This window comes from Euleptes europaea, chromosome 1, assembly GCF_029931775.1.
Source record: "Euleptes europaea isolate rEulEur1 chromosome 1, rEulEur1.hap1, whole genome shotgun sequence".
NCBI lineage: Eukaryota > Metazoa > Chordata > Lepidosauria > Squamata > Sphaerodactylidae > Euleptes > Euleptes europaea.
This window is the reverse complement of record NC_079312.1, coordinates 172,215,938-172,240,737: the sequence shown is the minus strand read 5'-3', so window position 1 is coordinate 172,240,737 and position 24,800 is coordinate 172,215,938. Positions and strand designations below refer to the sequence as shown.

General features: G+C 46.8%; 1 protein-coding gene across 3 annotated transcripts in view; it reads right to left on the bottom strand.

Annotated features, from left to right (window-relative positions):
* OLFM2 (olfactomedin 2) overlaps positions 1–24,800 on the bottom strand; it is a 240,665-nt gene that overhangs the window by 81,935 nt on the left and 133,930 nt on the right. For all 3 annotated transcript variants that reach the window (XM_056867383.1, XM_056867381.1, XM_056867382.1), the window contains exon 2: positions 20,040–20,189. Coding sequence is in view for 2 of the 3 variants with exons in the window: in XM_056867381.1 (XP_056723359.1) it covers positions 20,040–20,189 (150 nt within the window). In the remaining variant the exon portion in view is untranslated. The remainder of the gene's footprint in view (positions 1–20,039; positions 20,190–24,800) is intronic.

Genomic DNA, 24,800 nt, shown 5'->3' with positions numbered 1-24,800 from the left:
AGCTTTCGCATTTCTGCCAAAGCATCTATTCTCAGCCCTCGAGACGCATACCAGGGAGCCGTTTGAAGGTGGGTGATTTTGTCGTTTGCAATGAAGTCTGATGGTTATTTATTCAATGCCCCCGTAAACGTGCTTGGCTCATCTTATCTGTGGATTTTCCTCTGAGGAAAGCAACATGAAAACAGGTGATTGGTTTTGCTTCGCAAACTGGAATCGTAGGGAAAAAATCAACAGGCGTCGGACCATTTAGCAATGATAGAGGGATGGGGTATGTAAGGATGCTTCTTAAACACAAGATGGCCAAGAGGCACTGCGTTCCACCAGACAAAGATTCACATGGACCTTTGACCACCAAAAAAGGTAAATCAGTGGGTTCTCGATCAAATCAAGCATGAAGTCTCCCTAGAAGCTAAAATTACTACTCTGAGGCTATTGTACTTTGGTCACAAGGGTCCCAATGCATGGCTGTTTGGTCACAATGCATGGCTGTTTCCCTCGCCGTCACCCCTTCCACAAGTTTGGATCTTTGTTTGGAGTATGCATGCTGTTTCTGACCATCGCCTCGCTCTCCTCTTGCATTTCCCCACAATAAAATTCAAGATAAAACAGGTCTCTGAAAATGCAGGAAAAATGCAGGGAAACGCAGGGGGAGAGTGAGGCAATCTCTGACAGTTGAAAATGGCATGCATAATCCAAACAAAGACCCAAAGTCGTCCGAGGAGGGACTGCGAGGGAAACAGCCATGCATAAAAGACCATTATGAGAAGGCGCGAGTCACTGGGAAAGACAAGAATGCCAGGAAAAGTGGAAGGCAGCAGGAAAAGAGGAAGACCCAGCAGGAGATGGATGGACTCAATCTAGGAACCCATGACTTTGGGTTTGCAAGACCTGAGGAAGGCTGTTACTGATGGAATATTTGGGAGATCATTCATTCATAGGGTCACCATAAGTTGAAAGTGACTTTAGAGCACATAACACACACAGCTCTGCCTTTCTGGCATCTCCGCTACAAGGGTGGTCGAAAGAACACCATTGGCGTCCCATGTACTTCCAGGTAGCATCTGAGTCCACAATGAAATGAGAAGGAGCATGGTTTAGTGGTGAGGATGTTGGGCTAGGATATGGGAGAATCCCCACTGTGCCATGAAAGCTTGCTGGGTGACCTTGGGCCACTCAGCCTAATCTACCTCAAAGGGTTGTTTTGAGAATAAAATGGAGGAAAGGGGAATGATGTAAGCCACTTTTGGTCTGCATTAGGAGGAAAGACCATAAGAGCATAAGAGAAGCCATGCTGGATCAGACCAAGGTCCATCGAGTCTAGCAGTCTGTTCACACAGTGGCCAACCAGCAAACAAAGTACACAAAGCCTTCGACAATATAAAGTACACAAAGTATGATAAAAACATTTGAGCCAGAGAGCAAAGATTCCTAGCAAAATAGAATCAGGCAATGGGGCTGAGCAGATGACAGGTATGAGAAAGACTATCAGCCAGCAAGAGTACAAAATTTAAGAGCAAAATTTTTTTAAGAAGGACTTCTATGGTGGAAACTCTAAATAGCTGCCCACCTTGAGCTCGGTACTTGGCTCATTGTCTCCAGGGTGTACATTTCACACATGCTGAATAGTGCACTTTCCATCCACTTTGCAACTGGATGTTACTGTGCGAAATGAGGAAAACCCACTTGCCAACGATTCCGAAAGTGCATTAAAAATGCATCCTTCAATGCGCGTAAAAGCTCCCGGCACTGAGGGTGAATGCAATAGATTTCTAAAACAGAAGCCTCGCCACCCATGCGGCTGGCCTGAAGGTAGGATGCATGATGTTCTGCAGCAAATAAATAAAATAGTGATCCTCTGTGCAACACAGATCAATGCTCCCAAGCGCCAGTCCTGTCGGATGCAATCAATGCGATACCAAGCTGCATGTCTTCATCTCCTTTGTGCAGAATATTAGTGCTGGGGACTTGAAGACTTTTTGCAAACGTTTGGCTTCCCGCTGTATTTTTCTGGAAGAACTTTAAAGAATGTTGTTTTCTCTTTGTTTTCTGATTTTTTTAAAAAACAACAACAACATTAGTGTGTGTGTAAAATATTTATAAGCGCCCAAGACAAAATCCAATCCAGACAATAAGATCACAAAACTTGCAAGAAGGGAAAAGTAAACAATTAACAATTCAGGAATACCTTTCCTCCTGCAATTTAAACCCATTATTACGTGTCCTATGCTCAGCTGCCAAAAGGAACTGCTCCCTGCCCTCCTCTAAGTGACAGCCCTTCAACTACATATAGGGGAGGGGCTGTGGCTCAGTGATAGAGCATCTGCTTGGCATGCAGTAGGTCCCAGGTTCAATCCTCAGCATCTCCAGTTCAAGGGACTAGGCAAGTAGGTGATGTGAAAGACCTCCGCCCGAGACCCTGGAGAGCCGCTGCCGGTCTGAGTAGGCAATACAGACTTTGATGGACCAAGGGTCTGTCTCAGTATAAGGCAGCTTCATGTGTTCATGTGAATGTAAAACTAAGCGCAGTTCTCTACAGCCATTTATTGCCCTCCTCCTGCAAAGGCAAACTTAAATTTAAAATCCCCCTTTTATATTTTAAGGGGGGGCAGGGGGCAGGAGGACAAATCTGGGGAGGCTATTCCAGAGTCTGGGTGTCGCTACAGAAAAGGCTCCGCCCCTGGTTTCCACCAGCCTCTTCTGACAGCAAGGACACCTAGAACAGGGAGTTGCCAGCTGCATAGAGAAAAACTGTCCTGTCCCCTTAACAGAAGCTTAATGGGATGTTGCTTACTTCCACAACATAAAAAGCTTCAGCTACCTGTTGCCAAAGGCATCTGTTCCTTTATCTAGGGTTGCCAACCTCCATGTGGTTATGCAACTATTGCTTGTATTGAACCTCCATGTGGTGGCTGGAGATCTCCCACTATTACAACTGATGCCGACTTTCTCTACCATTTAAGGGAGACTCAAACTGGCTTACAGTCACCTTCCCTTCCCCTCACCACAACAGACACTCTGTGAGGTAGGTGGGGCTGAGAGAGCTCTAACAGAACTGTAACTTGCCCAAGGTCACCCAGCTGGCTTTGTGTGTACGAGTGGGGAAACAAATCCTGTTCACCAGATTAGCCTCCGCCGCTCGTGTGGAGGAGTGGGGAATCAAACCTGGTTCTCCAGATCAGAGTCCACTGCTCCAAACTGCCACTCTTAACCACTACACCATGCTGGTAGCCATGTTGGTCTGCAGTAGAAGAGCTCGACTGGAGTCTGGTCGCAACTTAGAGACCAGCAAGATAGATAGATAGTTTATTTGCAGCCCTTGGCCAGATAAAGCAAGATACATGAACTAAAATGGTCTTACTGACAAAGGTTTACAGTCCGAGTCTTAAGTCACTTAAAAAATTAAAAATAATAAAATAATTAACATCCAAGTTACATCTGCCATTGGGACTAAGAGATTACTCTGTGGCAACGAATTTTCATTGCAGCCGTACAAAATTTTGCTACTTGAGAGGTGATTGAGGGATTATCTCCTTGTAGGAGCTTTTCTATCTTTTCTCTTTCCCTGTCGGGTCCCATTCTCAGTATGAGGGGCTCAATAAACTTAGAACGGGGTAGTGTAAAAGTTACAGTTCAGGAGAACATGTTCAGTGGTTTTCAAATCCCCGGATTTGCAGGGGCATAGTCTCTCTGCCCTGGGTATCTTCTTGAATTTCCCCTCTAACATAGCAGAGGGTAAAGCTGCGCACCTAGCCAAGGTAAAAGCTCTCCTATATTTGTTTATCTCTAAGTAATGGAGATAGGCTGCCAATGCAAGGATAAATTTGGAGTGGGGGGAACCCATAATTAGGGGCACTCTTGCTAGATCTACTTGTAGCTCGATATCTTTAACCCTTTGGTTTATAATTCACAGTGGGTAGCTGTGTTAGTCTGTTTGCAGTAGTCAAAAAGGGCAAGAGTCCAGTAGCACCTTAAAGACTAACAAAAATATTTTCTGGTAGGGTATGAGCTTTCGTGAGCCACAGCTCACTTCTTCAGATACAGCTAGAATGTGAATCCATCGGTCTTTAAGTAGGGGAACAGTATGTAAATGTCAATAGCAGGCTTGATTGGATTAGGTGTGATATGCAGAAGAGTCTGTGATGTCCAGGGGAGAGATGGGTGTGGAGAAATCAGCATTGGTAATGGGCCATGAATGCAAGGTCTTTATTCAGCCCAGGTAAATGCATTGACTTTAGTTTGAATATCAACTGTAATTCAGCAGTTTCTCTTTCCAATCTCCCTTTAAAATTTCTTTGTAAGAGAACTGCTACTCTTAAATCTGCAACAGAATGTCCTGGAAGGTTGATATGTTCACCCACTGGTTTTTGAATACTGTGGTTTCTGATGTCAGACTTATGTCCATTTAATCTTTGTCTAAGAGACTGACCTGTTTGTCCAATGTAGATTGTGGAAGGGCATTGCTGGCATGTGATGGCATAAATCACATTAGAAGATGAGCAGGAATATGAACCTGAGATAGTATGGCTGACATTGGTGGGTCCAGAGATGGTGTTCCTACAATCTATATGAGGGCAAAGTTGGCACCTTGGTTTGTTGCAGGCCTTGGTGCCAGAGTCCATGTTCTTGTTAAGTAGTTTATCATCATGGGTGAGAAGTTGTTTTAGGTTAGCCGGCTGTCTGTAAGCAAGAAAGGGACATCCCCCCAGTGCTTCAGCGAGGGAAGTGTCACAATCCAGCATTGGTTGTAGGTCCTTAATAATACGTTGGACTGGTTTTAGTTGGGAGCTATAAGTGACAACCAGAGGTGTTCTGTTGTCATTCTCTCTGGGCTTATCTTGTAGTAAGTTGTGCCTGGGTATCATTCTGGCCTTCTCAATCATCTTTCGCACCATATCTGCAGGATATTGTAGTTGCAAAAATGTTTGCTGTAGGTCTCTCAAGTGTGTATCTCTGTCTGAAGGATTGGAGCAGATGCGACTATAGCGTAGGGCTTGGCTATAGACAATGGATTGTCTGATATGGTTGGGGTGGTGGCTGGACGCATGTAAATACGTTTGCCGATCTGTCGGTTTCCGGTACAATGTGGTGCTTGTGTGTCCCCCATGGATCCGTACTGTGGTGTCTAGGAAGTTGATTTCTTGTTCGGAATATAGTTGACTTAGCTTGATCCCACCCTAACTGAAGTAGTGCTGGGGGGGGGGGGTAAAACCCAGGTTATTTAGTTTGTCTTCAATGGCTATTACCCACTTTGACCTAAAGGTATCACAAAGAATCAGTGGAAGAAGACCCTTGGGTTTGAAATTAATTTTCAGCCAGAGATAAACCGAGGACAAGACAACCCTTGCCTCCACCTTAATCATGCCAGTTTTTAAACAGATCATAGCATTTGATACACATCTTGGCAGTTGCAGGGAAGCTCTAAGAAACTTGGATTGCACTCATTCCATGGGAATAAGACATGAGGGTGGAGAGTCAAGTTATGTTCCATATAACATTTGTGCTAGAGTTTTCGCCTGAAAAAGTTTAAGGGCGGCTGGAATATAGTGTGCCACTTTGGTCCGGAGAAAATTTATTATTGAATGGGTAGAGACAGCAAGATTTTTGTATTATAAGCTCTTGAGTATTCACCACAGTATTCCTCATTAGTATGTATGGGTATGAAGGTTGGGCAATGAAGTAAGCTGACAGGAAGAAAACTGATCCATTTGAAATGTGGTGTCAGAGGACAGTTTTACGGAAACCACGGTCCGTCAAAAAGACAAATCAGTGGGCTCTAGATCCAATCAAGCCTGAACTCTCCCAATGAGCTCAAATGACTAAATTGAAGATATTGTACTTTGGTAGGGTTGCCAGGTGCCTGTTAACAGTGGGCAATTGCCCGCCAGGCCTGCCTGCTGCCCCTCAGCTGGCCACCAGGCAAAACTGGCCAGCTAAAGGGTGGCACAATAACGTCCCTTCCGAGGTAAACCCCGAAGGGCCGGGTCACTCTAGCATGTCCATTAAAAAAAACTCTATGAAAACCATAGAGTTTTTGGAGAAATATGCTAGAGCGTCCCCGTCACTTCCAGGTTTGACAGGGATGCTCTAGCACATTCCTCCAAAAAAACCCTATGGTTTCCATAGAGTTTTTTAGGGATGTGCTAGAGTGTCCTTGTTACTTCTGGGTTTACCCCGGAAGAGACATTATTGCTTTCATGCACTACCCCGCCCCCTGCAAAGCTCCCGCCGATGGCAAGGGGGACCTGGCAACCCTATACTTTGGTCACATTATTAGAAGATAGGCTTGCCAACTTCCAGGTAGTAACCTAAATAAACAAACAAACTTCCAGGTAGTAGCAGGAGATCTCCTGCTATTACAACTGATCTCCAGCCGATAAGAGATCAGTTCCCTTGGAGAAAATGGCCACTTTGGCAATTGGACTCAAATCAAAGGATCCTGCCCAATCCGTCTTGGGTCCCAACCTGTCTTTGATCAGACTTGCCGCTTCACAAGGCGATCTCCTTCCTGTATAGATGGTCTTCTAGAAACATGTACTGTTTCATCATCCAGCTTCTTCAGTATAACGTCGAATCTGCCATACAAGAGCTCATCATATAATATATAAACGATGCATGACAAAGCAGCTATCAGCTTGCTGATCACCGAAGGTGCAAAGTCAAAGACGGATTGGGACCCAAGATGGATTGGGGTGGATCCTTTGATTTGTTTTGGACTTTAAAGTGTCCTTTAAAGTCTTTAAACTTTAAACTTGCTAAAAGTTGTGCATTATAGGACCCTCATCATTTCCTTTGTTGTATATGTAAAATATTATTAGAAATAGGAGATTTCATTCTATTTTGGTTTCCTATGATGATTTGTTTGTGATTACCTGGAGGTTGCTAAGCCTAATCTTACTTGAGGTGTCCCTTCCAAAAAGGTTTTAAAAAAGGTAAAGGTCCCCTGTGCAAGCACTGGGTCATGCCTGACCCATGGGGTGATGTCACATCCCGACGTTTACTAGGCAGACTATGTTTACGGGGTGGGTTGCCAGTGCTTTCCCCAGTCATCTTCCCTTTACCTGCCCGCTGGTACTCCTTTTACCGAACTCAGAAGGATGGAAGGCTGAGTCAACCTTGAGCCGGCTACCTGAAACCGACGGGATCGAACTCAGGTCGTGAGCAGAGCTTTTGACTGCAGTACTGCAGCTTACCACTCTGCGCCACGGGGCTCCTCAAGGGGGTCCATTCCAAGGTGGCAGACAAATCTGCACCCCTCACTCTCTTTTCTACCCCTTCTCTTCCAAATGCCCACATTAACGCTCAGAACAGACCTGGTACTTGCTGCCCCCAACCTAGTTTGGGGATTGTATTATAATTTGGGAAGGCCCAGGTTATGCCCCCCCCATTCCCTTTTAATTCCCTGGGTGGCACCTCCTTGCCTGTGGGGAAGGGGAATGCTGCCTAGACGTACAGCCAAGCCTGAGACATAAAAACCTGACAGGATTTTAAGAAGATTTATTAAATAGTTCTCTTTAACAGCAAAGCAAGCGCCAGTGGTGAAAAGAACAGGAAGCTTTCGAAAACACTGAGCGGTTCGACCTAAACTTGCGTCCCAGAAAATATCCCCCTGACCTAACAGAATAAAAGGGAATTGAGGCAAGAATAGCATCAGCCAGTCCTTAATGACACTGCCAACTGTTCCTTAATTCATCCATTTTCCTTGGTCCAGACACTGGATCAAGCAAAACCATCATTCTTTCTTGCACGAGGGTAGGTATACTTTCCTATCCGCAGCAGCAGCCTTGCTGAGCAACTCCACGGAATCCACCAAGCTACTGGGGAAGAGGATTTAATAATTTTCCCCTGGCCCCTGCCCTCCTTACTCTTTACAATTTCCCCTTCAGAATGGGCAAGGGCCATAAGGTTGCCAGATTCCCCCCTGGCCACCAGCGAGTAGGCTTGCCAGTAGGGCTGTTGAATTTTTTTAAAAATTGGTATAATTCGGATCCGGGTTTAAATTGCCTTTCCCCCCCAGGAAATCCCAAATCCCCTTATACCGGTATAGGTACGAATTCTGGTTTAAATTTGAGATTCCCGAATAATTCGGCCGTTTAAAGCCATTTAAACACATTTGTGTCTTTCTGCGGCTTGGGGGGGGCATTTTTGTAGGTAGAGGTCCCAAATTTTCAGGCTAGCTTGAAGGGACTCTCCTTGCAAGAACCCCCGAGATTGGTGAAGATTGGGCCTGGGGGTCCAAAGTTATGGGGTCTGGAAAGGGTCACCACCATCTTCCCCATGGAAATGCATTGGCAAAGTGGCTGTGTGACTCTTTAATTTGATCTAATGTATCTCAATGGGGAAACCAGGCTTTAAACGGTGGGTGGGAAAGTTCTCCCAGTGCCTCTGTAGAGATACTATGTGATACACTGTCTCTATGGAGGTGCAGGGTGAACTTTCCCACCGTTTAAAGCCCAGCTTCCCCGCTGAGATACATTGCTAAGGTCACATTAAAGAGTCTGAACACAGATACTTTTCCAATGCATTGCAATGGAGGAAGATGGGGGCAACCCCTTCCAGATAATACTAGACCCTATAATACTAGACCCCCAGACCCAATTCTTACCAAGCTAGGGGGTTCTTGCAAGGAGAGTCCCTTCTAGCTACCATGAAAATTTGGGACCTCTACCTGCACAAATGCCCCCACAGTCACTGCGGAAAGCCGGATATTCGGGAATGGCAAATTTGGCTTTGCCAACCTCCCAGATTTTGCTGATTTGGTATACCCAAACCAGAAATTTACCGAATTGGCATTTATTCGGTATTTTTTTTGTTCGGTTTTTACCGAATCAACAGCCCTACTTGCCAGGCCCCTTTGCCATCGGTGGGAGGCTTTTGGGGCGGAGCCTGTGGAGGGTGGGGTATGGGGAGGGGAGGGACTTCAATGCCATAGAGTCCAATTGCCAAAGCGGCCATTTTCTCCAGGCGAACTGATCTCTATCGGCTGGAGATCAATTGTAATAGCGGGAGATCTCCTACTAGTACCTGGAGGTTGGCAACCTTACCTGTAAATGAGAGAGTGGAGGCTAGTCATGGAGTTTCCGGATGAAATTGTCGCTAGAGAAGAGCACACAGGAAGCGGTTTCTCCTACGCAGGATGTACCCATATGTGTGGCTTAGGGTTGTCATTGCCCACTCTGAGTTCCCTCCCCCTGGAGCCATTCAGCTGGCGGGTGGGGGGAGAGACTTACTAGATATAAACAGAGGCAAGCATCGATGCTCCCACGTCACTTCCAGACATCACTTCTACCATAGAGTTTTTGCCCAAGTATCAGAGCGTCCTTGCTGTCATCGGCAATGTGATGACGTCACTTCCAGAAGTGATGCTGACATATCAACGCTGGCCTCTGTTTACACTTAGTAAGTCCCCCCCCAACCCCCAGCCCCTGCTGGTTGTCAAGGGGCACCTGACCACCAAGTGTGGCTAGGGTTGCCAGCTTCCAGGTACTAGCTGGAGAGCCAACAGAGATCAGTTCCCCTGGAGAAAATGGCCACTTTGGCAATTGGACTCTATGGCCTTGAAGTCCCTCCCCTCCCCAAAGCCCGCCCTCCTCAGGCTCCACCCTGAAAACCTCCCACTGGTGGTGAAGAGGGAGCTGGAAACCCTAGTGTGGCTTTAGGGGGGCATTCAAAACCCAGTGAGGGTTGTATGCAACCATCCCCCAGCAAGGCAGTTTCCTGTAACTCTTATGCTCTAAACCATGTGCCCTTTGAGGGAAATTTGTTCCTCTGACCCCTGGGGCCTGAATAGCTTCTGCTTCTCATGGCACAGTGGCATGAGCATGGCTTAACGCATTGAAAATCAGGTTCAGATTACAACAAGCGTTAAAGCCAGCGATAAAAGCCAGAATAAAACCAATGTGCCGTGTCCGGGGCCTTGTGAGCCATAAAAGATTTTAAAAGGCAATTTAGGGAGGGAAATTGCTATATTTAAGGCAAATCTTCTGTTTCTCGTAAAAGGAGGGAGGCAAAGGGTCGACATAAAACACTTGTTTAAGAATTGACAGTGTTGTCTCTCATTACTTTCTGTCCCTCTGTGCCTAGACTGTTTTTTTTCCTGGAGCACTAAAAATGTATGAAAATTGTCTCAAAACACCTGAAGGTGCCTTGGGAAGAGGAGCTACCCACCCATCCCACCTCACACATCTTCTGAGGAGGAGAATTAATTCTCAAAATAAACCTCATCTTTCTCCTAATAGTTATTTAACCAGAGATTCATGTCAACATCTAGAGTTATGTAGATCTGGCAGCAAATTATAGAGTTGATGCCCTATGATTGATGCCCTCCATGATCATGGGAAGCTGGTCTAAAAAAGATCTAGAAATCTAGAAGACTGGCAGAGGATCTGCCCATAGCACTGCCAGTTACACATTGTGTGTGTTAAGTGCCATCAAGTCACTTCTGACTCATGGCAACCCTACGAATTAATGTCCTCCAAAACGTCCTATCTTTAACAGCCTTGCTCAGGTCTTGCAAATGGAGGGCTGTGGCTTCCTTTAGAACAGGGGTGGGGAAGGTCAGGCTCGGGGTCCGTTTAAGGCCTGCAAAATCATTTGGTCTGGCCCTTTGTGGGTCCTGGCAGATCTCTAGCTCAGAAAGATCTATGAATGGAGATCCGCCCCCTCCCGCGGACAGGAATAGCCTCTATTCAAGGCGAATGTGAGTTTGTTTTGCCAAGAAAAGGAATCTTTTTTTCCCTTTGCAGAAGGAGCTGCTAGGACCACCCAAGAAACTGTGTTAACCCTTTCCCACCTAGGCCATGGAGAAACATATTCCCTCTGTACTAAAAGAGGGCTGGGGGCGGAAGTGACGACAGTGGAGGGGTTAAAGGAGGCAGGGCCAGAATGTGCGGGGGCGGGCGAGTTCTTAGCCATTGTGTCCTCGTTTCATCCCTGCAGGCGGAGGTAGCAGGAGCCGGCTGTAGAATCTGGCCCCGACCATGCGGAGCAGGAGCAAGTCGGCGTGCGGCTGGACGGCTATGCCCGGCTGGTGCAACATATCATCCTGTGCCACCAGGTGGGCGAGTGTGCCACCGGTTAGATGTTTGCCTGCTTGCCCGCGCGCAGGGAGGTCATCTGGGGCAGCTGCCTGCTTGGGGCTTGGTTGACTAATTTTTAAGTTGATAATTTTGTATGGCCCACGAATGATGTTATAAATATCCAAATGGCCCTTGGCGGAAAAAAGGTTCCTCACCCTGCTTCAGAATCAGAAGGAGAATGTTGGGAGAAAGGGGGAGGGCTAGATCAGCACCCCCAGTGTGATGCACCTGATTATGCCCTTTCCCCATGTTTGGGCTCTGCGTAAGAACTGTCTCACTGGATCAGACTAAGCGCATTTTCACACATACCAAAAAATGCACTTCCAATCAACTCTCAATGCACGTTGCAGCTGGATTTTACTGTGTGAAATGTCAAAATCCAGTTGCAAATAATTGTTAAAGTGCATTGAAAGTGCATTATTCAGCATGTGTGAAAGCGCCCTAAATGTCTACCTAGTCCAAGAGAGAGGTGCTCCTGAGATGCTTACAAGTGGAGCATGAAGGCAACAGCCCTCCCTGGCTTATTCCCAGCATTTATATTCAGAGGTATACTGCCTTTGATTATGGAGATTCTACATAGTTATCAGGGCTAACAGTCACTGACACCCATAATGTAAGGATTTGTCTAATACTTCTTTACAGCCATTGAAGCTAGAGGCCATCATTTTATAAATCTTGGGAGAGAAAAACACCAACACAGAAACTACTATCTTTTGCCTGTTCTGAATTGATTGCACACCACCATTATTTGAATGAATTTTTATTTACTTCATTTATACCCCTCCTTTCTTCAAGGGGGTCCCAAAGCAGCTTACACATCTTATCCTTATCACAACCCTGTGAGGTAGACAACGCGGAGAGCTGGTGAAAGAGCCAGATGTGCTATGCATCTCCTCAGAGCTCAAATAAACTTGGTGATTCCCACCAATTTAACGACTGCCCAAAATGAAAAGGTTATTCCACTGCCCCTATAGGGGGAAGAACCATGTGTTCACCATGTGTTCTTTAACTTTTTTCTTTTCTTTTCAAAGACAAGCGAAGGAGAAGGCGAACAGTTGGTTTTTATATGCTGACTTTCTCTACCACATAAGGAAGAATCAAACCGGTAACAATCACCTTCCCTTCCCCACAACAGACACCCTGTGAGGTAGGTGGGGCTGAGAGAGTTCAGAGAGAATTGTGACTGGTCCAAGGTCACCCAACTAGCTTCATGTGTACGAGTGGGGAAACCAAATTGGTTCACCATATTAGAGTCTGCCGCTTGCTGTGGAAATGCAGGGAAACAAACCTGGTTCTCCAGATTAGAGTCCACCACTCATGTGGAGGAGCGGGGAATCAAACCCAGTTCTCCAGATTAGAGTCCACCGCTCTTAACCACTATACCACGCTGCCTCTCAGCTCTTTTCCAAAACCATATGGAAAACAGCACTCCCCTCCAGCCTGCGCTGGGCTTGGCAACCCTTGTGGCTGTTTCTGCCCTCGAAATTTGCTGCCCTTTCCCTGCTCGCTCCAATTAAGCCTGTGCGGACCAAATCTCTCCCTCGACACGTCCCCGGAGAAATTGAGCACTCTTCCTGCAGGGGGATTTCACCTCCAGCCCTTTTCTCAGCCGACTCCAAATCTCTTTGGCCGGTCTGATAATTTACCAGCCAGGAAAGGACACCGGCAGAGGGATAGATGGCGTCCCGGTAGGGCATCCAAGTTTTCGCCCCACCGGGAGCTGTCCCTGGGGAGCCGTCACTCTCTTTCCCCCTGCTGATCCCTCCGTGTCCTCTGAATTCCCTCCAGCATTTACGGGTCCCTGCAGCTTTCTTTCCTTCCTTAGTGGTGAGCAGTTAATTAAATGTCAAATGCTTCTAAATGGCAGCCGCAAACCCCGTCTGAGGCGAGGCGGGCCGAGAAACCCTTGGCTGCCCAGAAACCATCCTGCCGGCCACCCCGTAATTTCCTGCGGCCCCCGGGGCCCACACGACCCATGACAACAGTGCATTTTGTTCTGTAAATAAGACGTCGGGGTATACCGGTGGTTAACGCCACTTCAATTTGGAATCTTTTGAGCGGCTACAAAAATGTCGACTGCTTCCAGATTGAATGGCAGCAAGTCCCTCAATTGCTGGTTAAAATCTAAAAAACCGCAGAGGTGACAATATTAACAAAAGGTTATTGTGAGATGACGGGGGAGGGGAGCAAAGCTTTGTGAGATGTTAGTTACCATTGATTGAATATGGTATATCTGGCAACAATCTTGATATGTGTAAAGTGCTGTCAAGTTGCAGCAGACTTCGGGCCACCCAGTAGGGTTTTCCAGGCAGGAGAGCAACAGAGGTGGTTTGCCAATGCCTTTCTCTGCACAGCAACCCTGGTATTCCTTGGTGGTCTCCCATCCAAGTACTAACCAGGGCCAACCCTGCTTAGCTTCTGAGATCTGGCAAGATCAGGCTAGCCTGGGCCATCCAGGTCAAGAAAACCACAATATAAACCAATGTAAATATTTTTGAGTCCATTATTTTTCATGTAACGCTGCTGGAAGCAGCCCAAATTACATTGTCTCGGGGAAAGTCCCGACAGTTAAACGGGTAGAAAACCAGTCTAGGGGCGCTTTCCTACATGGTGAATAATGCATTTTCAATCCACTCTCCATGCACTTTGCAGCTGGATTCTACTGGGAGAAATGGCAAGATCCACTTGCCAACGATCGTTAAAGTGCATTGGAAGAGGAATGAAAGTGCATCATTCGGCATGTGGGAAAGCACCCAAGGTTTATGGGAGAACACAGCTGCTTTATCCACTGATGTCCCCCCACCCCCTCGCTCGAATGTCACAAAGATTAAGCTTTGCTCAGGAATCGGCAACAGCTTTACAGTCTTTGCCGCTGAGCTTTTAGGGCCATAATCGATAGCGACTCCCGCGTAATCTCCCTTTACTTGTATATTTATCGGTGAGATTTGCTATGTCTTCCGACCTGCAAATGGGAGGCAATAAAGCCAAACTGCTGGCCGAGAACATTCACTGCTGTTTCCTTCCCAGTCCCATTAGAGAAGCAGGGGGCGGGGGGGGGGGTGGGTGGAGAGAGAAGCTGCTGATTGAAGATCATTTACGTGGTTCCTGTGCCTTGGCTCTAACCCTTCTGGCATCTCCCCCGCTGCGCTGAGCTCAGAAAGCAATTGGCGGCAGAGTGTCCGGCTGGTCAGCTTCTTCTCTAGCCTTGGCCTTTTCAGCCACGTTAACAGAGTCTGCACCACAAGCAATCTCCGTTCATCAGGGTCACGGCACAGCCCTGACGACGATCTTCCGCAGCTCAAACAGAGCAAGTGACAAAAGCCGCAGAAAGACCGTAATGGTGGGGAGCATATTCATAAACCCGAACCGAAAACCAACCTGAAAAAGGCCCTTTTGGCTTCTTTCAGGTTTAATTAAAGCCGAATATTAAAACTGGGACTAAAGTCGAAGCCGAATAGCCGATAGCCATATCAGCCAAATAGGTATTCGGCTTTTTTCGGCTTTCCCCTATGGGGATTTTTTTTTAATGCGCTCTGGGGGAGGTATTTTTAGAGGCAGAGTTCCCAAATTTTCAGGGTAGCTTCAAGGGACTCTCCTTGCATGAACCCCAACGTTTGGTGAAGACTGGGTCAGGGTGTCCAATTTTACGGGGTCCTGAAGGGGTCGCCCCCCTCCATAGAGAAACATTAAAGTTTACAATGTTTCTTGGGGGAGGGGGGAGAGACCTGGCAACCCTATTCTTCTAGGAAGCCCACAAAAAAAGGCATGCTCCTCCGATACTGGAGATAATAGATATGCATCATGACTAGTATCCATTTTGACCAGTGGCCATGGATAGCCCTCTCCTCCATGAACATGCCCACTCCCCTCTTAAAGCCTTCCAAGTTGGCAGCCATATAACTTGCTCATTCTCTTCCTCTTCATTTTCAAAAAGCCACCTCTCTGTGCAGATTCAGACAGGCTCTACATCCCTCATTTTTTTCCACACCCCATTGATATTCTACCTTCCATCCCCAACAAGGGCCAAGAAAGCTGACAGAAAAATATACCACAACATTTAAAATAATGCTGTCCACAAAGAGACATCACCATACCCTTCCGCCATCCCCCATTCTGGTCTCCACAGCAAAGCCTTCCTCAATAAAACTGCCTTGAAGATTTTCCTTTAGGCTGGCAAAGAAGATATTATCCTCATCCCTTCTTCAAGGCAGGCTACTACAAAGGGGCCATGACGGAAAATCTCCCTATCTGTGCTGAGAAATACCTAAAAGGTCTTTATGAGTGGCAGAGTAAGCAAAGATAGTTGTGAAGAGCATTGCTGGTATGCAGCGCATGCAGGGAAAGATGGCCCCTCATCTATTTGTAATATCTCAAATGTGTATCATGAGTAGGGTTAGCAACAACAAAAAAAGGGGGGGAAAAACCTTAACCCTATAGAACTAGACCCATTTTTAAAATATATCTTGATGACTGAGTACTATGAATGGAATACTTCTATAGGAGCCTAAGATTATAAAGGGAACTTTGGATGAAGTATACATAAATACATTTTAGACTTTACAATTTACAAATGTCTGCTTACTCAGTCTAAGGACTGCAAATTTTCTTATACATTCATGCAGTTTCAAAATAGCATAGAATTGTATTATTCGGACCACAGAAGGAGGCTTCACAGCCGAAACACGCACGGTCTGAGCTGGGATATTGTTTGGGTATATTGTCACACTGTCGTAATTTTGTGTTTTTATGTTTATTTGGCAGGTTCAGCACAGATACAACTTGAACAGGGCTATTTACAAGTTGTTTATATTTATATTAATGTTGTGTTTGTACTAAATTTATTATATATTATTCACAAAATCACTTGTATCAATATTAGCCCGTGATTTCATGTTGATTCCTTCCCTTTTGGGTACCTTATTCATATGTAGGGTTGCCAGCCTCCAGGTGGTGGCTAGAGATTTCCTGCTATTACAACTGATCTCCAGCCAATAGAGATCAGTTCCCCTGGAGAAAATGGCTGCTTTGGCAATTGGACTCTATAGCACAGAAGCCCCTCCCCTCTCCAAACCCCACCCTCCTCAGGCTCCACCCCCAAAATCTCCAGGTATTTCCCAACCCAGAGCTGGCAACCCTAATCATGAAGGATAGAAGCTTATTTTGTTTCAATACGCAAAGAGTCATTCCCAGTTTCAGGTGGGGAGCTCTGTTGGGCTGCAGAGCATGATTCAAATCCAGTAGCCACTTCAAGATCATCGAGATTCCCAGGATAGAAGCTTTTCAGAGTCAGGATTCCATCAACAACTGCATGTAAATAGTCATTTTCAGGTGGACCATTCCTAGGGCTGCCAGCCTCCAGGTGGTGGCTGGAGATCTCCCGGGATTGCAATAGATCTCCAGGTGACAGAGATCAGTTCACCTGGAGAAAATGGCTCCGTTGGAAGGTGGACTCTGTGGCACTATACCCCACTGAAGTTCCTCCCCCACCCCAAACCCTGCCCTTCTCAGGATCCACCCCCCCAAAAAAATCTTCAGTTATTTGCCAACCTGGAACTGGCAACCCTATCCATTCCTATTCTATCCTGAAGCCAACAAACCATGGTAAGATCTGGTTTTGGCATAGGGTTGCCAACCTCCAGGTACTAGCTGGAGACCTCCTGATATTACAACTGATCTCCAGCCGATAGAGATCAGTTCACCTGGAGAAAATGGCTGCTTTGGCAATTGGACTCTATGGCATTGAGGTCCCTCCCCTTCCCAACCCCCCTCCTCAGGCTCTGTCCCAAAAACCGCCCGTCGGTGGCAAAGAGGGACCTGGCACCCCTGTCTTGGCAGCTTCTTCCCACCTGCAATTCTCTCTTGTGTTTGTGTGTGTGTGTGTGTAGGGAGGAGTTCAGTTAATTGCAACTGTAAATTAGCACCACGCTTATTTGCCTAATAAATACTTTATTTGCACGTGCGAAGTCAATAAGAAGCCATTTTCTCCTTCTGTAATAAGATTTTAACGCAATTAATCTCAAGGAGGGGGGGCTACTGCTCACCGCCGCCAGCCGGGCTGCTCCACTCGGAGCAATAAAGGCGCCATTTGCATCTCATTAAGTGGGGGAAAAAGGTGTGTGAGAGAGGCAGCTCCCCTGCATCCTAAGAGGCCCAATTGACTTTCAGCGGAAGCACAGCCGACGATCAAAGTCTCCGGCTTCCAATTAAATGCAGAGAGAGCAAAAGGCTGGGGGGGGGGATATGCTGTAATTAACAGGGTTTCCCCCCCTCCTTGTTGTTTTGTTGTTGGGGGGGGGAGGCAGAGGTTTCTTCCTCGAATGGGGGCCAAACCCTGCATGGCGGGAAGTATGTCTTTCCCTCAATTCATGGATGGGTAGGGTTGCCAACCTCCAGGTGGCCACACACACACACACATATAAAACTTAACATCAGTTGACGTAATTTAACCCTAACACAATTTTAACTTACCCAAGCAGGTTAGTTATATTTATAAAGGCAGACTAATCTGGTTGGGTACATTAAAATTGTGTTAAGGTTACATTACATAAACTGATGTTAAGTTTTAATGTATTCGTGTATGTAACTTTTCTTTGAAATTCCGGTTTAAAGCCATAGGAGCAAAATCAAAAAGTCAAGGTTTTCCTGTACAGCAGTGACAGACTTCCGATGAAGCTCCTGCAATTAGCGAAACAAGGATAAGATTCGCGAAACCTTATAAACTTGCATAGATTGTTGCAACTTGTATAAATTGTTTTGTTGCATAACTGGAATCTTTAGTTGGAAATCACGTTTTTGAAACCACATAAACTTGTATATCCAGTGCATCAGGGGTACTTTTTGTATTTATGTGTGTTCCAGGTACCACTCCCCTTTTGGTATTGTATACTTAACCTCCAGGTGGTGGCTGGAGATCTCCCGCTATTACAACTGATCTCCAGGCGACAGAAATCAGTTCCCCCCTGGAGAAAACGGCTGCTTTGGCCATTGGGCTGTATGGCACTGAAGTAGGGTTGCCAGGTCCCTCTTCGCTACCGGCAGGAGGTTTTTGGGGCAGAGCCTGAGGAGGGCGGGGTTTGGGGAGGGGAGGCACTTCAATGCCACAGAGTCCAATTGCCAAAGTGGCCATTTTCTCCAGGTGAACTGATCACTGTCTGCTGGAGATCAGTTGTAATAACCGGAGATCTTCAGCTGGTACCTGGAGGTTGGCAATCCTACATCGAAGTCCCTCCCCTCTCCAAACCCCGCCCTCCTCAGGCTCCACCCCCCAAAAAACCTCCAGGTATTTCCCAACCCAGATCTGGCAACCCTATCGATGGGACAGGAACAGTAGGCCTCATGAAGCTGATGCTTTTTGTTGGAATCTGTATGCCCAGCTGATCGGCATGAGACTTTCTTCTCTGTCTCAGGCTGTTTCCACACAAGGGTCTTTCCCCACATAGCTCTCACTGCCGCTGAGAATGCAGAGGCCTTTGTGGTGGCAATAGAGCAGCTTTCTTTACATTTTCCTCCTCCCCTTCCACTGGCCTCCATCAGACTTTTTTTAAAGAGGAGGAGGAGAAGAAGAAAAAGAAGAAGATGGTTTTTATATGCCAACTTTCTCTACCACTTAAGGGAGACTCAAAGAAGAAGAAGAAGAGTTGTTTTTTATATGCCAACATTCTTTATCAGTTAAGGAAGAATCAAACCAATCATCTTCCCTTCACTTCCCCTCTCCGCTGTCATCTTTCCATGCGGGGCGGCGGCGAGTCCCGGCCACCCTCCCTATTTTGTGATGTTGTATTTCTTTTCCGTCACAGCTTTTGGGCGGTTTTTGCATGGGGGATGATTCAAGATGGGAAGATGTGCCGTTTTGTGGGGCCCTTCCCATTTGTGGGGACCCCCATAAGGGGTCTTGGGATGGAGTACAACACCGGTGCCCAGCTGTGGGGCTTGTGTTCGGTGCTCCAATCCCAGGTGGCGCTGGCTCCACACAGAGATTCCCGTCCTGGTGGGGTCATCTAAGCGCTACTCCGGTGGTTGCCCAACAGGCGTTTGGGCCGGTTATCGATGCTTTCGATAAATCGGATGACAGGGTGGTGATCTGATACTTGGATCCGCCCCCATGGTTTTCCACCAATGCTCCATTCTGTTGTGATGAATAAAAGCTGTGGCCATTTTATTACCCAAAAAGTACTGTGTGTGTGTTTTTATTTTGCTGTTTTATGTAACCCGGGGTATTGTGGGTTATTTTGCTGTTCCCCCCTTTCTCTGGGGAGCCGTTCGCCCGTGGGGGGGGGGAAGAAGAAGATTTTTATATGCCGACTTTCTCTACCACTTAAGGGAGACTCGAAGAAGAGTTGTTTTTTATATGCCAACTTTCTTTATCAGTTAAGGAAGAACCAAACCAACTTACAATCATCTTCCCTTCCCCTCCCCAAAACAGACACCCTGTGAGGTAGGTGGAGCAGAGAGAGTTCTAATTGAGCTGTGACTAGCCCAAGGTCACCCAGCTGACTTCATTTGGAAGAGTGGGGAAGCCAACCTGGTTCACCTGATTAGCGTCTGCAGCTCACATGGAGGAGCAGGGAATCCAACCTGGTTCTCCAGATTAGAGTCCACCACTCTTAACCACTACACCATGCTGGAATTATTAGATTGGCCAGTTCTTAGCTAAACAGGCCAATGGCATGACTCGGTATAAAGCAGCATCACATGTTCACAGGAGTTAGAGGGCCACCAAAGTCTTGTTAGAGCAAGACTGTAGGATCTTGCCAAGACCAGGTAAGTGCTAGATAGCAAACCATGCACCGCTTAGTGTGGGGTTGCAACAGATGCCAAAGGAAATGCATCCTGGAAGGGATCTCCCTGGCTTGGAGCGGTGAACAAGGGTGAACCTGGCAGGAAAAGATGATGGGAGAGACATCACAGTGCCCGACCCTCGACGCTTCCAGCCACCCGCCCCAAAATTAGAAACATAGCTCTTACTTTTTCTTTCAGTTGCTGAAGCTGCCGACTGCGCAGATCCCTTGAGCAGGTTCCCTGGACCGGGATGACAGCGGTGCACAGACACTTGCTGTCAGGGACCTGAGCGGAGGTGTACACCTGCCAACCTTCATTGGAGCTCTGGAAGAGAGTCTGCAAAGAGAAAGAGCACACGGCGGTCGGTAAAGGGCTAGACAGGTCGCAGTTCCCTTTGATCCTGGGATGTACCCAGGGGCAAACAGGCAAGACCGATCAAGTAATTCATTCTTCATTTCTAAATCCGTTTCAGAATTTAAGTATTTAAATATGTTGGTCCCGCCATTCCTTGCATTGGATTATAAATCATTACTAAAACAATTAAAAAACCCAATAGAATTAAACCGACAAGACTCCCTCTCTCCAAAAGATGTCCACAGTCTATACCCGGTTAGAAGAAGAAGAGCTAGTTTTTTGTTTAATAAGTTTTTATTTAAAATTTCCAGTAACATACAAACAAACAAACATCTATCATCCACATCAATTCACAAATGTACAATGTAAACTGTCTTTCAGGGAGTTCATATTGTATTAATCGCTCAGATGTTACTGGTCAATTGTTTAATCAAAATTCTACTTAAATCCTTTATCAATATTCCTAATGTTTTCCAAATTATCTGTCAAACCAATACTCTTACATAATACTTAATACCTTCCAAGCTATCTAACAAAACAATAACAATACTTAATAGTACAATTCTTCTTATCCTACTATACTTCACTTTTATACCTTCCTTACTGCTCTAATTTGGCTATTACATGCATACAAAATGTATACAACTCTTCCAGAAGAGTTGGTTTTTATACCCCGCTTTTCTCTACCTTTAAGGAGTCTCAAAGTGGCTTACAAACGCCTTCCCCTCCCCACAACAGACACCTGGTGAGATAGGTGGGGCTGAGAGAGTTCGGAGAAAACTGTGACTAGCCCAAGGTCACCAGCAGCCTTCATGTGGAGGAGTGGGGAACCGAACCCGGTCCTCCAGATTAGAGTCCGCCGCTCTTAACCACTACACCACGCCGGTTGAAAGCCCCGCTGAATAGCATGGCTTTGCAGGGCCTCGTGAAGATTTCGAAGGAAGGGACTCTACGCATCTCCTTGGGGAGCCCGATCCACAAAGTGCGCCATGACACAAAAGGAAGAGGCTCTCTTTGATACCGGGCAGGCCGCTTTAAGTGGGGGAGAAGCCAGCAGGTGGCAGCGAGAGGACAGATGTTGGCCCCGTGGGGACATATGGGAAGAGAGGGTCCTTTGGAGAGGTGGGCCCTAGACCCTGAAGGGCTTCAGAGGTCATAAACCGGGACCTGGAATTGGACTCAGAAGCAAAACCGGCAGACGTTTCCACGTTCGAATTCATCTCTCTCTCGCTCTTTATTCACTACAGGGTTCTCTGTGGGAAGTCACGCCAGCAGCATCGTTTTCAAATGGCTTTTAATTTGTGTAACGGATGCCTCCGTGATTTTCAGAGAGAAACGGTTTATTAGGAATTTGCAAAAATGTCCGCAATACAAGGAACGAGCTCCCGAGATTCTTTCTATCGCCTTTGCAAAGGTTAAAGTATTTACGTTAAAAGAGAGATGGAATTTCGATATCATTCTTTGCCTGATTTTTGAGAGGTCCTCGCATAAGAACCCTATAAATAGGGTTGCTAGGTCCCTCTTCACCACTGGAGGGCTTTTTTGGGGCAGAGCCTCAGGAGGGTGGGGTTTGGGAAGGGGAGGGGCTTCAGGGCCACACAGTCCAATTGCCAAAGTGGCCATGTCCTCCAAGTGAATTGATCTCTATTGGCTGGAGATCAGTTGTAATGGCAAGAGATCTCCAGCTAGTACCTGGAGGTTGTCAAAAAAGAACAGCACACGGCTCTATATATATTCAAAGTGCAAAAGTTATATTATATACATGACAAAGCAACAATGTGACAAAGGGAACACCACCCAATTGCTGTTTGTCATGTATATAATATAACTTACTCCATGTCCAGAAGATGGCCAAGGTGCCCTCCCTCTCATCATCTGCCTAAGGTAATAGAATCAGCATTGCTGACAGATGGCCATCTAGCCTCTGCTTAAAAACCTCCAGGGAAGGAGAGCTCACCACCTCCGGAGGAAGCCTGTTCCACTGAGGAACCGCTCTAACTGTTAAAAAATTCTTCCTAGTGTCTAGACGGAAACTCTTTTGATTGAATTTCATCCCATTGGTTCTTGTCCGACCTTCTGGAGCAACAGAAAACAACTCGGCACCATCCTCTATATGTGACCAAGTGACATTTATGTAATCTCCAGCCCTCGTAACAAATACATTCGACACCCCTGCTATAGAGGATGTCTGCCCCCAAATTTCCCTGTTACTAGGTAGGAAGCAGAAGAAATGAAGCTGGCCGGTTCCAGCTTTTTGAGAACCCTGGGCAGTGAGTACCAGGGCCGCCCTCCTCTCCTCTGCCTACCCCCAGGTTTCCCTTCCTACCTGCTGACCCACATGCCTGCCCATCGTCTCCCCATCCCTTCACAAGCCCTCTCACCACCTGCACCACCCACATGTCCATTCCCTGCTGGGCAGTGCATACAGCTGGGAGCATGGATGGCAGAGTGCTTGAAGCAAGGAGGTGGGGGAAGGGTGGGCGGGCAGCAGGGGAGGTGCATGCTCCATGGCAGTGCCCCCACCTGACGTCCTGGGCCCCAGCACCTGCCCCCCCCCCTCAGGTAGGGTTGCTTTCCTCTGCTCACTGGCTGACCTCTGCCCAGTCAGATTTCAGCCTATCCTATCACCCTGCATTATCATGAGTAGGGTTGCCAGGTCCCTCTTTGCCACCGGCAGGAGGTTTTTGGGGCAGAGCCTGAGGAGGGTGGGGTTTGAAGAAGGGAGGGACTTCAACGCCATAGAGACCCATTGCCAAAGTGGCCTTTTTCCCCAGGTGAACTGATCTCTATCGGCTGGAGATCAGTTGTAATAGCGGGAGATCTCCAGCTAGTACCTGGAGGTTGGTGACCCTAACCATGAGGATACAATGGGATCCCCCCTCGCCCAAATGAAACACTGCCCTGATCTACTTAGAGGAAAAGCAGGGGGTGGGGGAATGTAGCGAACTAAGAATGACAATAGTAACAACACCAAAAACATCTTCAGTACTTTTCTTGCATATTCGCAGGTTTTAGCAGGCACCACATTAATTGGATTACAAGCCATCTGGCTTTGCTGCAGGGAGAACGAAGAATGAGATTGTTTCACGCGTGCGCACCCATGCATTTACATAAATATATGCAAAATATAAAACAACACACAGTCTCGGACACCCCCTCTGTCCCCCGTCCCCAGCCGAAACCAGGGCTTCTCGATCAAGAGACAGTTCCGAATCTGGCTCCTTGCTGCATTCCCCTGATGAAGAAGCCAAGGAGAGTCCGAGATGCCAGGCTCCCACAAGGCAACCTGCAAAAAGGATGCGCCATTTGCTTCATCTCCCGTCTGGCACCTTCCCACCTCGCATGTGGCATCTCTGTCAATATCTGCTAGCTGGCTAAACAATAGACCAATGATTCGCCGTTGCTGTCTCGCTTACGCACACCTCTCCCAGCAGCCTGGCACAATGGAGGGAAATGAAAGGAAGTCTGGGGGATTATGAAAACATCACACAAACATGACTGAGCTCTGCTAACGTACAGCCTACCGTTAAGAAAGGCTTCCCTAGGATTATATTAGGGATGGGGATGAATTCCTCAGCCCCTCCGTGATGACTCGAAAAATCCCAGCACATTTTTCCTTTGTGCCGATCGGATACATGAACACATGAAGCTGCCTTATACTGAATCAGACCCTTGGTCCATCAAAATCAGTATTGTCTACTCAGACTGGCAGCGGCTCTCCAGGGTCTCAGGCAGAGGTCTTTCACATCACCTACTTGCCTAGTCCCTTGAATTGGAGATGCCAGGGATTGAACCCGGGACCTTCTGCATGCCAAGCAGATGCTCTGCCACTGAGCCACAGCCCCTTCCCTGGCCTTTATTTTCAAACCCCTTCCTTTCCTTTCCCTATATTTAACAGCCACTGGCTATCCATTAACCACTTCACACTTTAAAAAGGGGAAATAAATTTAATTTTTCCTTGACGCTATCAAGAGAAAAGTTGCCACATCTCCCACCCAAAGAATATTTAGAAATACATTTTGACAAAACGAAGGTTTTAATCTTCACTAAGTCTAAATTTAAAAGGGTGGATTTCTTATCCCTGTGGGGAAATTCTATAGAAATAGTAAGACATTTTAAGTACTTTGGGGTCATGTTTACGCACAATCTTTTTTGGGACTTGCATATCCATATGTTAATGCAAAAGTTAAATTCCTCATTTATCTTCCTTAAAAAATTCTACTTTTGCAAAGGAGGGCAATTTGTACCAGCCCTTATGAGGAGGGGCTGTGGCTCAGTGGTAGAGCATCTGCTTGGCATGCAGAAAGTCCCAGGTTCAATCCCTGGCATCTCCAGTTAAAAGGACCTGGCAAGTAGGTGATGTGAAAGACCTCTGCCTGAGACCCTGGAGAGCTGCTGCCGGTTTGAGTAGACAATACTGACTTTGATGGACCAAGGGTCTGATTCAGTATAAGGCAGCCTCATGTGTTCATGATCCTATGTAGAGCAATCAAACCACTTCCTATTTCCTCACATTGAGTTTGCCCCTGATAGGTTCATACAGTTCTTAGCCTTATTTTGGTACCTGCTGCATGTGAATCCCATAAATGAAAT